The following is a 13,468-nucleotide window of genomic DNA, read 5'->3' on the forward strand; positions in this document are numbered from 1 at the left end:
AATAGGCAGTGGCGATGCCCTGCCCTCATCACACCACTGCTAAGTACACACTGCACGCCAAACACAGGTAAGCACATTATCATAATTCTCTTCATGAAACCTCATAACAAAAGGCTGCACACACAAACATCCAGTATGGCAAGAAATGCTAGCTTGTGCGAGTCATCTTCCACTCAGTGCCGAGTTGTCCTTTTTGGCAAGCATAAAGAATGTTCGCAGTCCACTGATGTTCAAGACAAGTTTTTTTCCTCAGAGCTAGCGCACGACATGAAAGCAAATGGATAGGCAGCCTGTCCAGTATAACCGATAATGGAAACGAACAAATAATGATCAGAAGCAATGGAAGAGAGACTTATAAACGATGACTTCACAACTTGGCAAGTGCCACCGGGCAGTCCTGACGCACAGACCCAAAGCAAAACTGAGAAAAATGCATGCTGAAAAGTGCCCTCACAAGATGGTACTACGTGTCCACAGCAAATGGCGACAAGGAGAGGCAATAAGATCAAAGTTCAATGACCACGAAAGAGTTTGGTGGGCACTTCCTAGCACATGAACAGAATAGTCATTTTCCAGATATAAGGTGAAACCTGACTAATTACTGGAAAGGCTGAAAGGAGAAGATAAATTTCTAGGTAATTGCTATAGAATCAAACATTTGCATGACGAGCTTTCTTTTTGTCTAACACAGTGATCAAAATATTGCTCACTAGGTGTGCAAACAAAACAGCCTAAGCTACTTTTCCTAAACTGTATTAGTACCCCAACCAGTAAATAATTATAAGCTTTAGAATTCTGATACCTGGCTTGTGTAATAAAGTCAAACGCTACAAAGCTGATATCGTTTACTGCTGTGATTGGCTAGCAGAGTAATACAAGACACCGCAGCCCAGTGTTAACAACTGCTGTTTTCTTAAGTCGCATCCCACTATAGCCGGTGGCAGCCACGGTCTCCGAAATGGACATTCGTTTGGGTGGTTATAAATACATAAATAAAATATCACCCTGCCTGAAACGCCTATGTCAAAACGGGCTGGAGACGGGAACAAATTGGGCTTAATGGAAAGAAAAAATTTAGCTGTAATGCTAATAATGTGGTCATGATACGTTTGCTGCAGCTTGTCAACCCATTCTCAACACAAGGCGTGTAGTATTGAGGGTAGTGGTATTACTGCTGGTAGAGTTTGCCAGTAGAGTTTACGGGCATTTTTGCACGGAGCGCACACAGTTCAATCAGGCTGATGCTCGTCGACAAGCGAGCTTCCATCTAATTTCCACAGGCAGAGTACATCCACTTCTACTGTAACACCTGTATGATGTGCTGAGAAACAGCAGCAGTTATTTCCTTTTCGATGTCCCTCCATCCAGTACAACAACATCCCATTTGGTTATTACCCACGACCAGCTCTGCTCAGATGGCCCTCAATTGAGAATTTTTGCTTCCCACTTGACCCACAAATGGAACCATTTACAACCTAGTTGGTCCCCAAATGGTACCAGTTGCGCCCATTTGGCTCCCTACTGGGGATTGATGTTCCCCAGTTGGTGGCATACCGGAACCATGTGCCTCCCATTTGGCCTAAACTGGGACCAGTTGGGTTCCAGTCTGGCCACAAAATGGATTGGGTTCCAAATAGAACCAGTTAGTTTCTAACCGGAACCAGTTACTCCCAGTTCAATTTCCAGTTGAAGGTTTTCACCTGGGAGAGTACTGTCGAAGTTAAAATGATATGCCATCATAACGTTGCAGCCAACTTTTTGGGTTCTCACCATTCTCTGGTGACAAAACATGATGATCAAACTACAAAACCCAGAGACCACATGAGGTCTGTGAGGTGTTTTCAAAGTTTCTCAGAAATCAAGCAAACTGGTGCTGCACTGTTCTCACATCAAGACCATTCAGTCACTTCTAAAGCGCACCACTGTACTGCCTTTGAGTAGAATGCATACACGAGCGTGCCTTGGGTTCTTTTTTTCCCCTTCCCGGAACATGCACGCACCTTGAATAGGATGTCGGTACACATAGCCTTGCCGTGTGTGATGATGGGTTCCTCGTCCTCCCCCTTGCCGTCCCAGCAGTCCAGCTCCACACACCTGCACAAGGACACCGCCCGTCTGTCTGCCTGCATCGACTCCCAAAGCATCCCTAGACGCCTGAAGTGACTTTTTATTTATTTATTTATTTATTTCATACTGCAGATTATCTTACAGATCCAAGCAGGAGAAGTGACAATAATGCAGCGTATGTTCAAGATAGCTGCATTCACTGCAGCAGTATACCACAAACACTATTAACATTCATTGCACACAGTGATTACAGCCCAACCTGAAAGGTAGTGGCAATCTAAACAAGGTCTAGCAGAAGAAGGCAAAACTAGACAGTTAACAAGGCAGTACTACCTATTGTGTAAGAGACCAGAAGCGGCGGAGTGGGTGAGGGGACAAATGCGGGTTAATGACATCCTAGTTGAAATCAAGAGGAAGAAGTGGGCTTGGGCAGGGCATGTAATGTGAATGCAAGATAACCACTGGTCCTTAAGGGTAACAGAGTGGATTCCGATAGAAGGCAAGTGTAGCAGGGGGCGGCAGAAAGTTAGATGGGCGGATGAGATTAAGAAGTCTGCAGAGACATGGTGGGTGCAGCTAGCGAAGGACAGGGTTAATTGGAGAGACATGAGAGAGGCCTTTGCCCTGCAGTGGGCGTAATCAGGCTGATGATGATGATGACTACCTATTCCTGGAGGCAAGCATTACATTCACACCTTCCTACCTGACACCCACACCTGAGCCACCCGATTAAAATTTCTTTCCTCCCTCCTTCCTCAACCTTTAATCCTTTCTACTGATCAAATTGCGCTAAAAGGCACAGAAAGACGAAAACACAGACAGACGAAGCGCGAAGGAACATGTAAGCCCGATGTACTTGAAATAACTGTTAACAATGCAAGAGCGGGGCTATTTGGTACTTCATACCGATCAAATCGCGCTAAAAGACACAGAAAGACAAAAACACAGATGGACAAAGCGCATACTTTCGTTTCACGCGCTTCATCCATCTGTGTTTTCGTCCTTCTGTGCCTTTTAGCGCGATTTGATCAGTATGAAGCACCAACTAGCCCCCGCTCTTGCATTTTTAATCCTTTATTTAACGGCAAAAAATATGTCAGCATGCGTCCTCATCTACCAAGTTGAGAACACATTGCAAGGCCTCCAGTGACTCGTGTTTTGTGCCGGGTTAGACAGGCAAGAGAGCGTGTGTCCATTCTGTTGGAACATACCTGCAGCCCGCCAGCAGCACTTGGCGGTACATCTCCACGGAGGACTTGCCTCCGAACTGCCTCCCCGTCAGGTAGGTGTTGTGGGAGGAGTTGATGTAGTAGTGGGACAGGGGCTGGTCCATCTCCATGTACATGTCGAGCCGGTCGAGGAACACGGGCGCATTCTGGTCCGACATGAGGTAGCGCACCAGACCCCCCTGGCTGAGACGACCCTCCTTCACATTGTCCGGGTTGCTCTCGTGAGCGGCCACTATCTCCCGCGCCCGCCGCTCGTCGTAGAAGGGGTGCAGGATCTCATTTAGCCGTGGGTCGCGCTGTTTCTGCACAGTCACACAAGGCAGTTGGCATGGCAGTTTATGTGGCATAACTGCACCACAAGTTGTACCCCTTTTCACACATCAAATAAGATACGAACTGACCCGAGCGTTTTAGACTTACAGCAGCTCATGAAGTTTCTTTGGACAAGGGTGCACTACAATATCGACAGAGTCAGAGATTAGGTTTATTCATAACAAATATAGGAGGATAGACTCACCTACAACACTAATGAAAACCAACCATATTCCACTAACAGTATGCCGGAAAATTTCCCGTCTACTGTTTATGCACAACCTTTTAACATATAAATTAAACATAACCCGCCCTGCAATTATCAAACAATTATCGCGCCAAAGACGCCATTCACGTATTCTTTTGCTCGAACCCATTTTTGCCAGGACTGATTCTTTCAAGCACAGTTTTTTTCCACGGACTGTTTCCGAATGGAACTCGCTTCCCGAGGCCATTTTTCGGTCCTCCGATTTCAGTAAAGCTCTCAATAAGCATTTCTTGAGTGAATTAGCATTGTATTTCATTGTTTTGCTCACTGATTATAACCCCGTCTATTTCATTTGCCTTTTTGTTATCTTAAATGCCTTGTATAGCCCCTCCTGCATGGGCCAATATATTGGCCTGCAGTATTTTCAAATAAATAAATAAATAACTCTTTGGCATACTCATGTGATATTACTTTATTGTCTGTGTGAAACTGTTCAGAGCTCAAAACTTTTCCTTGTATTATCAGTTTTCATTTAATTTGCGTATTTATATATCACAGTAAAAGGCTGGAACAAACTAGATAACCATATAAATTAACAACAAGATATTGATAAGTTCCTGTCTTTGATTGAAGCCATAAGCCATTTCAGGCTATTTTTGACGACAGGCTTGAGCCCTTTTCATCTGCTTTATAGATGCAATTATTTGTACCTTTTTGACTCGGTACAAACTTTCTGCTGTGCGAATGTGTAAGTGATCTTGCTTTTGTGCAACATTTTTATTTTTTACCCAGCCTTTGTTTATGCTCTTTCCCACCCAGCAAAGTAATTAGTCAGAAGTAATTAGTGAATAAAGTTACCAAAAATGCTTCAAACGTAATCAAATTATAACAGCATTTGAACTCGACATAATAAATGACCAAATAGTGGTACCTAATTAATGACCGCTAATTAGTAACATAAATAACCGAAATTATTCAAGTGTAATCAGATTAACAGCACTTGAACTGGAGGTAGTAAAGGACTAAATATGTCACCTAATTACCGACCCCTTATTAGTGGAAAGTTGTGCGGCGGAGATAAGTTGATAAGTACAGTCGTACGGACTATTGGCTCAGAGAAAGGTCACGTGAATGTTAGGCGGTCTGCAACATCACTTGGGGGGGGGGAAGATAAGTGCCAAGTGCCGGTAAGGGTGAGTTTGTCGCTCGCTTCGCCCACACTGAAAATAGTGTAAAAAAAAATTAAAGAAAACCGCTCAAAACAACAATGGCGTTTAACATTTGGGATAGGTGTGCTCAAGCTCGTATTCAAATGCATGCTGTTCACAGTACAAATCAGTATCTACGGTGCTGCTATACAAGAGAACTTCGGAAATATCCGGCTTCGAGTTGATGCGATCTGTGGATAATATTTTTGTTCCAGTGCATGCAGTGCTGTACGAAGTGCAGTACGCAGTAAACTACGGAGGCTGTCGCATCGATGACATCCTCAGGACTGCCCTCAGGAACGACACCAAAGGCAAGAGCCTTTATAGGTGGCTGGCTGGGAGGGTACTGTCGAAGTTAAAATGATATGCTACGGTGCTGCTGTACTAATTGGTTAAAAGCCAACATGTGAGGTGGGAAAAATCCAGTACATGATTCATCAAACAGCGCAAGGCCATCTTTATGTAAGATACGTAGAAGGAATGAGTATCGCGAATGACAAAGAATGTACCATTAAGGCGACACATTAAAGCCGAAAAATACGAAAGGCGCCTTACTTCACAGGCAACGCTGTTCCTTGTCGGAACGAAGTCAATGTTCTGAGGTCACTGCTTCGTCTGCAAGCCATCGCGCTTTCCTTACGTGATCATAAAAACGGCGAAGCCATCCTCATGGCTCTTATTGCAGTTAAATGCACAGCAGACCGGCATAATGCGAGCATACACCACAGAAAACAATGCGTGCTATGTCCGCTGTGCCCAGGCTAGGCAAAAAATGGTGCGAACCGAAAAGAAAATCACAAGCAAAAATACAAGCTGTGCGTGTTTCCATGGGCGACGGCAGGTAGGCCAATCGGCGTGAAGCAAAACTCGGCGCACAGCCAATGCCTGTGGCCCGGCAGTGCAGTGATGAGGAGGAAGCGAGGACGTCGCGTGGCGGCAGCGAAGTTCTAAGAGCGGCAGTAGTTTCAAATTACCAAGGGACTTTAAGTGACCCTAGCACCAGAGACGGCCCGATTGTTGCGGGCACAGGGGACAGCTCTCCCTGTTCGGCATCAGAAACTTGACACGCGTGGACATTTCGCTGCTGCGCTCTGCTCTCCACCAGTGGGGTGAGGCCTCATGGGAACATTTCCAACGAGGTCGTCCCATCCGGCCTTGGTGCTTCTTCTCTGCCCTAGCATGGGCAAACATTCATTTGTAACCTTGCTGGTGAGTCGGCCGATCTCGATCCCTTAGTGTGGCTTGTTGCTAGCTGGCGTTATGTTGTAGCAGCCATAAACACATTTTTGGTGCTAGCAGTGTCACATTCCTTGGTTACTACAGAGCAAGGCCCGCCGTGGTTGGCGTGTGCCCAGTAGCCCTCGTGGTCACAGAGGTGCAGGTTGGCGGTTGGAACAGTCAGCCCCAGACAGAAACATATTTATCCCTGTACTATTTCAACCCCACACACAGATGTGTGCTGCACTCTCATTTTCTGGTAAAAAGCAAGCCTGGATCGAAAACTGTGTTGTGCTTACACAGAAGGAGTAAATACAACAAAGACAGATGCACATGTGCCAAAGGAACCCACTTGGCCCCATACACATAGTGAAGAAATCATCTCATCAATCAGAAAGAAGGTCCAATTCCAATTAGTACAGATCACAATTGAGACTTCACTTACGCAGTTGTCAGCGCTCCCTTTTTTCACCTGACAGGCTTCTAGCAGTTCTCACACTGTCTGGCTTTCACTTCCGCCACAAAGCCTTGTGTCAGAAGAGTCACACCAACCGCCCAAAAGCTAACCTCATTCAAGCCACAGCTGTACCTGATCATCGAGCAGACTTGCTCTGCCTAAGGCAACACATATAACGCCATGGGGAAAGTCAGCCCAAGGCTTTTGCATGGGATAACGGAAAAAGAAAATGGTGCTGCAATGTCACACTTCACACTGTTAGTCCCATTTGTGGAGTGCAGCTAAGAGCCACATCAAGCGCAGATATACTGACTCTTGGCGAGTGCTAGTACCATGGTCCCAAATTACCAACTGCAGAAAATGAGAGAAGCCAACAGCCACAGAAAGCAAGGGACACGGGGTATTTTTAATTAATTTATTTATTTCGTGGTGTTGATCAATTTAGAATATTACTGAATATGTTGTCGCTTAAAGCTAATTGATTAGAAAAGCAGAAGAAAAAACAACCACATGCCGCTGGTGGGATCCGAACCCACGACCTCCGAATTACGCGTCCGGTGCTCTACCGCTGAGCTACGGCGACGGCTGTCAATTCTTCTGCTTTCAGGGGTATTTATGTTTACAAATAACCTAACCTTGAGAGTGTTCACCAGCGCCACCCACGTTCTTAAGCGGCGGACGTAGCACGTCCTGAGTTACCGCTGATGTGACGTAGAACGTCATCGAACGGCGAGAGTGGAAGCTGTGTGAGAACCCTCTTATGCTTCCTTTGGCGTCAAGGCTGCCAGAACCGAGGCCCTCGCTAAGCAATTAACCAAAAGCATAAATACCCCCGAAAGCAGAAGAATTGACAGCCGTCATCGTAGCTCAGCGGTAGAGCACCGGACGCGTAATTCGGAGGTCGTGGGTTCGGATCCCACCGGCGGCATGTGGTTGTTTTTTCTTCTGCTTTTCTAATCAATTAGCTTTAAGCGATAACATATTCAGTAATATTCTAAATCGAACAACAGCACAAAATAAATAAATTAATTTTAAAAAATCCACTGTGCCCCTTGGTTTCTGTGGCTGTTGGCTTCTCTCATATTTATAACGAGCCCCTCATCCCCCTTCCCTTGTTTGCTCAACTGCAGAAAAGGCAACTAAGGTTGTATCTGTGGCCAAAGCATCACAAGAAACTATCACTCCATCGCTGTAGTTTACAGTGAAGGGCACCAAATGCTGACCCAGAATGTTTACAGTGCTTTTTCTTTCCTATGCTCTGCGAGACCAGCAAGTCACAGCCTTACAAAATTATGGATTAACACTCGATGCTGCTTGCAGTCACTGCCTGCATTTCAGTCTCCAGCTGGTGGACACAAAAGATGCTTGGGCTGCAAGCACTGCCGGCACAACGAGAGAGGAGGAGGCACAGCACTTACTTCATTGAGGAATGTGATCAGCTGCTTGAGGCTGATGTAATCCGTCTTGCCCTCTGTTCTGAAATGGCACACGAAGGAGAGATCAGAAGACTGCAGGGCCAACATTTTGGGGCTACCGTTCAGCTAAACTTGAAGACAACGAACCGAGTTACGCAAGGAAAAATGACAGGTGTAACGTTAAGAGATTGGAAGCGGGCAGAGTAGGTGAGGGAAGAAACGCGGGTTAATGACATCCTAGTTGAAATCAAGAGGAAGTAGTGGGCTTGGGCAGGGCACGCAATGCGAAGGCAGGATAACCGCCGGTCCTTAAGGGTAACCGAGTGGATTCCAAGGGAAGGCAAGCGTAGCAGGGGCCGGCAGAAAGTTAGGTGAGCAGGTGAGATTGAGAAGTTTGCTGGGATTATTTATTTATTGAAGAATACCGTAGCCCACACTTGAAGGCCATTACAGGAGAGGTTTTTCATTTAATGTTCGAGGAACAAAAACCTCAGGCACCGACAAGACACAAAAAATGTTATCAAAGCATGAATTCAGGACCAGCAGTGAGAGAGAGAGAAAAAGCAGCACCAACAAAGTACACACGAATCACTAACAAAGATGAGGGAAATCATAACAGCAGCATGATCAATTGTCAATTCCCCCGTTGCCTGTAATATAATACCTAGAGGCTCTCAAACTCTCTGACATTTTGAGCTGCGACAATGCATTCCACAAGACCATTCCACATACTAATACGGTGGCCGTAACTGGCGAAGGACAGGGTTAATCGGAGAGACATGGGAGAGGCCTTTGCCCTGCAGTGGGCGCAGTCAGGCTGTTGATGATGATGAGCTATAATGAGTTATAGTGAACAGGAACACATAGACATACAACTCTGACACAACAGCACAAAGCGCACATTAACATTGGAGACTCTACAGTAGCTGTAAAGCGGCACCCTAGTCTACAGACACAGACTGCGAGAAAAAAAAAAACAATTAAATCACTAATTTAACTGCACTAAGGTTTAACTACAGTGCTCTTCACTGTTCCCAAGTGATGCAGAACTGGGAGTGAGAGGATTGCTCCCTCCCCACAAAAGCAGCTCCCATCATGAATTTGCTGGACGTAAACTAAAAGGGCAAAAAATTGAAAAGATCCCATATCCAGAACCACAGCTGGTTGAGCATCGGGTCTCAGGAGAAGGGATGATCGAGGAAAAAACATTCACTACTCTTACACTACGCTGAGTAAGTTACCAAACTCAATGAGAACAAGCGCAATCTTTTTTTTGGATGTGTGTGTTAGGACCCGTTCACAAATATTTTAAAAGACAAGCTAGAGCGAGTTCAGAAGCGGGCAGCAAGGTTTGTAACTGGGAATTATAATTTTAAGGTCACAAGTTCTGAACTTCGGGAAGCTCTTGGTCGGAAATTATTATCCCACCTAATGAAAGTTTTGAGAATAAAATTTTTGTATGACATCTACAATAATAAAACAGGAATTAATAAACGCATCAATTTAAGGCAGCCTCACTACGTTTCGAGTAGAAGGGACAATACGATCAAAATTAGAGGGTACAACTGCCAGATTAATACACTTAAATATTCCTTTTTCCCCAACACAATAAATGACTGGAACCTGCTGCCTAATGAAGTGTTCGAGAGTGAGAATTTCCAGGCCGCAATTGACAATGCAGTAATCTGATTATGCTGTTCTCAGTGTAGGTTATGCGTCTCGGGTGTAATCAGAATGTTGTTGTCTTTATTGGAAGTTCTTCACATTTTTATCTTTTTTTTTCCTGTTTTGTTCTATTTCGCTGTATTAAATTTTACTGCTAATGTACTGGCCCCCCCTACAATAATGCCTCTCAGGGTGCTGTAGGTAAATAAATAAATAAATGAATTTCTGCCCTTTTCTCTCCTTCCTTAATCCCTTCAGGGTGCAGTCCAGGTGTCTCCCATTGCTGCAAGAGTGCTACCATGCCATTCCATGTAACAGCTGCAACCTCTACGCTGACATGCACAGAGCATCCAGGAGCCATTCAAAAGCATTTGCCAGCATCTCACGACTGCGTGTCTCACCCAGTGACAATGAAGATTCTATGAGGCGCACAAGAAAACGTGCACATTGTGTAAAGTTGTAGCGGCTTTGCATAGAATCGGTGCGAAAATGAGCGTCCAGGTGCCGTTTGCATCAACTGCTCTCAGGTGGTGCCTTAAGAGGGCATGACTGCAACTTAGTTTGCACACTTGCCACAGGATTTCACTTTCAAACGTCAAGACTTGCGGAGGACATGCCATATGCATAGTATATGATATGAGATGATGTTAGGAGAGAGAGACTGGTTCCCAAAAGAAACACTCCTAGACTAGTCAACTAATCTGTGCAGCCAATAGCGGTAGAATATCACCAATATGAACCTCAAGGAATCACGAAAAATATTTGTTACCCCTGAAAGTTCTTCAATCAAAAACAAACCAAATCCGTACGCTGAAATGTGAGAAAAACATTCTGAGAAATCTATTTACAGCTGAGAGGATTTATTCACAGCCATGCGCCATTGCTACAAGCCCAAAGTGCACACCGCGTGAGTGATGACTGCGGCGTTGGAGATTGTGATCGCTAACGGTCACTGCTCCTATATTCGTGTCATCCACAGGGGTACGGGAGAGTGTTCAGAATGCCTGAAATTTGGCACATTCTACACAACACACTTCAGCCAAGAAATTTTACAAATTCATATTTGTACTGCAATCCGACGCCTATTTATCATTAGGAACTGTGCACAACAATTGCAGCACTTGTTCCACATTGTAAACTAGAGTACTGTCTCAATGGACTACCGCTTCCAGGACCCTGGTTATGTAGCATCATCATCATCATCATCAGCCTGACTACGCCCACTGCAGGGCAAAGGCCTCTCCTTTGTCTTTCCAATTAACCCTGTCCTGCGCCAGCTGCGGCCACCGTATTCCTGCAAATTTCTTAATATCATTCGTCAGCTTAAATTTCTGCCGCCCCCTGCTACACCTGTCCACTCTTGGAATCCTCTCTGTTACCCTTAAGGACCAGCGGTTACTATCCTGCCTTCGCATTACATGCCCTGCCCAAGCCCACTTCTTCCTCTTGATTCCAACTAGGATGTCATTAACCCGCGTTTGTTCTGTAGCATATGTGCTACCAGTCCACTCAGACTAGTTTCTGCCACAGTGGCATGGTTTTCATGCTAGTGAACACCAAGCGTAACCAAAGGTATCTGTGAGATATGATACAAGCAATACTGCTGATGAAAAGGCTGTTCAATACTGGTTCAGGCAAAAAAAAAAGGTAAAAAATAAATTGGAGGTAAATTACCGTTCTTTTTTTTTTTTCTTCCTTTACTTTCACTTCAGATATTAAAAAAACGTTTGCAAAAACTGCTGGGCCAATAGCCGAGGCCAGTATAGGCCCAATTGACACACTTGTTATTACAGCAACAGAAGATACCAACACGAAACTCTGTTATAAATGATCAGTGAACAAAGTAATAGCAAGCAACACTCAACAGCAGACATAAAAAGATTAACAAACATAACCCTCACTCAATCTTCGAAAAGTAGAAGCGCTTAATAGAAAACAGGAAATTGTTAGCCATTTTGATTTCAAGTGGTACACTAACCTGATGTGCAATAAAAAAAAGCTATCACTCGGTCTCTATGACCTGCCGCTTGTTCTCAGATTTGAGTTTGAGACCATTAAATGAGTACATCATTTCTTGTCAAGTCCCAGTTCCTGGAAGCTCAATGTTCCGTTACAGTGCCTTTCCATTCTTTGTAACTTCCCTGTGACTACAACTGGCAGTTAGGAATGAAACATTCCCATGAGTCTCATTTTTGCCCTCATAGTATTCACCTACAGGCTGTTTCTGTATTTTCCATTATGTCGCCTTCTCAAGTTAAGGGGGGACTCGGGTTTCGGAGGTGAAATTTTTTATTTTTTCGCTGCAGGCCGATGAAATCTGGCACGCTTATTGGGAAGAGCATTAAACGAATATATACAAATTTTCACTCGCATGTCTTCAGTATCTTTGACAACATAAATTCTTATGTGCTTCACAGCTAGACCAACTTGCAGAAAGCCGAGTGTGACAACAGGAGGCTAGAGTCGCTCTTAAATGTCAGTCGCAGGAATGTTTCATGCAGTGACATTCTTCAAATACTTTTATCAACCCGAGTTTTTTCTACACAAAACATTTTAACATGTCTGCCTAATACATTCATTAGCGTCGTGTGAAATTTGTGACAAAGTGAAAAATTAAAAAGTAATTCAGATATTAAGAACATTACAGCATAAACAATTTAGCAAGGCACACAATGCAACAAACTGTGTGAAAATCCATGACATCATTGGCATGTTATGCTTTCTGCAAGGAGGACAGTCAGGTAAAACACTTTTAAGAAATGAAATTTTCACAAGGATCCCAGCCAGTTTTTGGCTACCTATGGTCAGAAAAAGGTATTTTCTAAAGTAATTTCTGGGCTGTTTTCAGGAAAAATGTTTCGGGATATAATCAGAAAGACCTATAGATACAAACAGACGGGGTTAATAAGAGAGATATGGCACAGGCCTTTGCCCTGCAGTGGGCATAGTCAGGCTGATGAAAATGATGGTAGATGCAAAATCTGTTTTCTAAAATTCGTTTTTTTTTTATTATTTCTGTGATTTGAAAGCTGCGTCCCCCTTTCATATCTGAAGCCTTGCCAATTTATATCACTTATGCTATTTCACTATTTACAGAGTGAAAAGTGGAAATGGTGACAAACAGACATGAACGTGTTCAAAGCAAGAATTCAGTTATGCAATCAAATTAAGCAAAGTATAATTAGTAATGCACACTTCACACGAGATTCCTAATTAGTATTCTATCCTGCTAGTGAAATCTACTAACAAAATAATGTGGTGCTTAACAGGCCATGTTCAGTGAGCACATAAACAGTTGCTGTCCACAGATTACCATTTCTGTCATCTGCATGTGCCCTCCCTCTCAATACTTCTGTTATTTTTGGGGCGCAAGTTCCGGACAGTGTGCAACAAGTCCATCTCGGAAACAGGCAGCTTACATGGAGTTGAAAAGCTCCTCGATGTCGTTGCGGGGACACACCCGTTGGTACAACTCCTGAAACTTCTCCAGGGTGAACTCCTTCGGCTCAATGACATCATTCTGAAACCCAAAAGTACACTGGATAAGTAAAACAAGGCTACACTTAAATAAGTCAGCCTTAGACACTTTTTTTAAAATGAATTTGAGCGCACAAGAACACGCACACAAGAAGAGGAACCACACAGGACAGGCACAGCGGAAACAGACAGCACAGAGGAAACACACAGCG

At 44.2% G+C, this 13,468-nt stretch overlaps 1 protein-coding gene across 1 annotated transcript in view; it reads right to left on the bottom strand.

Moving 5' to 3' along the window:
• LOC149327499 (1-phosphatidylinositol 4,5-bisphosphate phosphodiesterase-like) overlaps positions 1-13,468 on the bottom strand; it is a 129,864-nt gene that overhangs the window by 88,948 nt on the left and 27,448 nt on the right. The window contains 4 exon segments of the mRNA XM_089563975.1: positions 2,001-2,094; positions 3,279-3,598; positions 8,118-8,175; positions 13,199-13,299. Coding sequence (XP_089420101.1) covers positions 2,001-2,094; positions 3,279-3,598; positions 8,118-8,175; positions 13,199-13,299 — 573 coding nt within the window.

This window comes from Amblyomma mixtum, chromosome 10 (assembly GCF_055824585.1).
Source record: "Amblyomma mixtum isolate Tamu chromosome 10, ASM5582458v1, whole genome shotgun sequence".
NCBI classification, from domain to species: Eukaryota; Metazoa; Arthropoda; class Arachnida; order Ixodida; family Ixodidae; genus Amblyomma; species Amblyomma mixtum.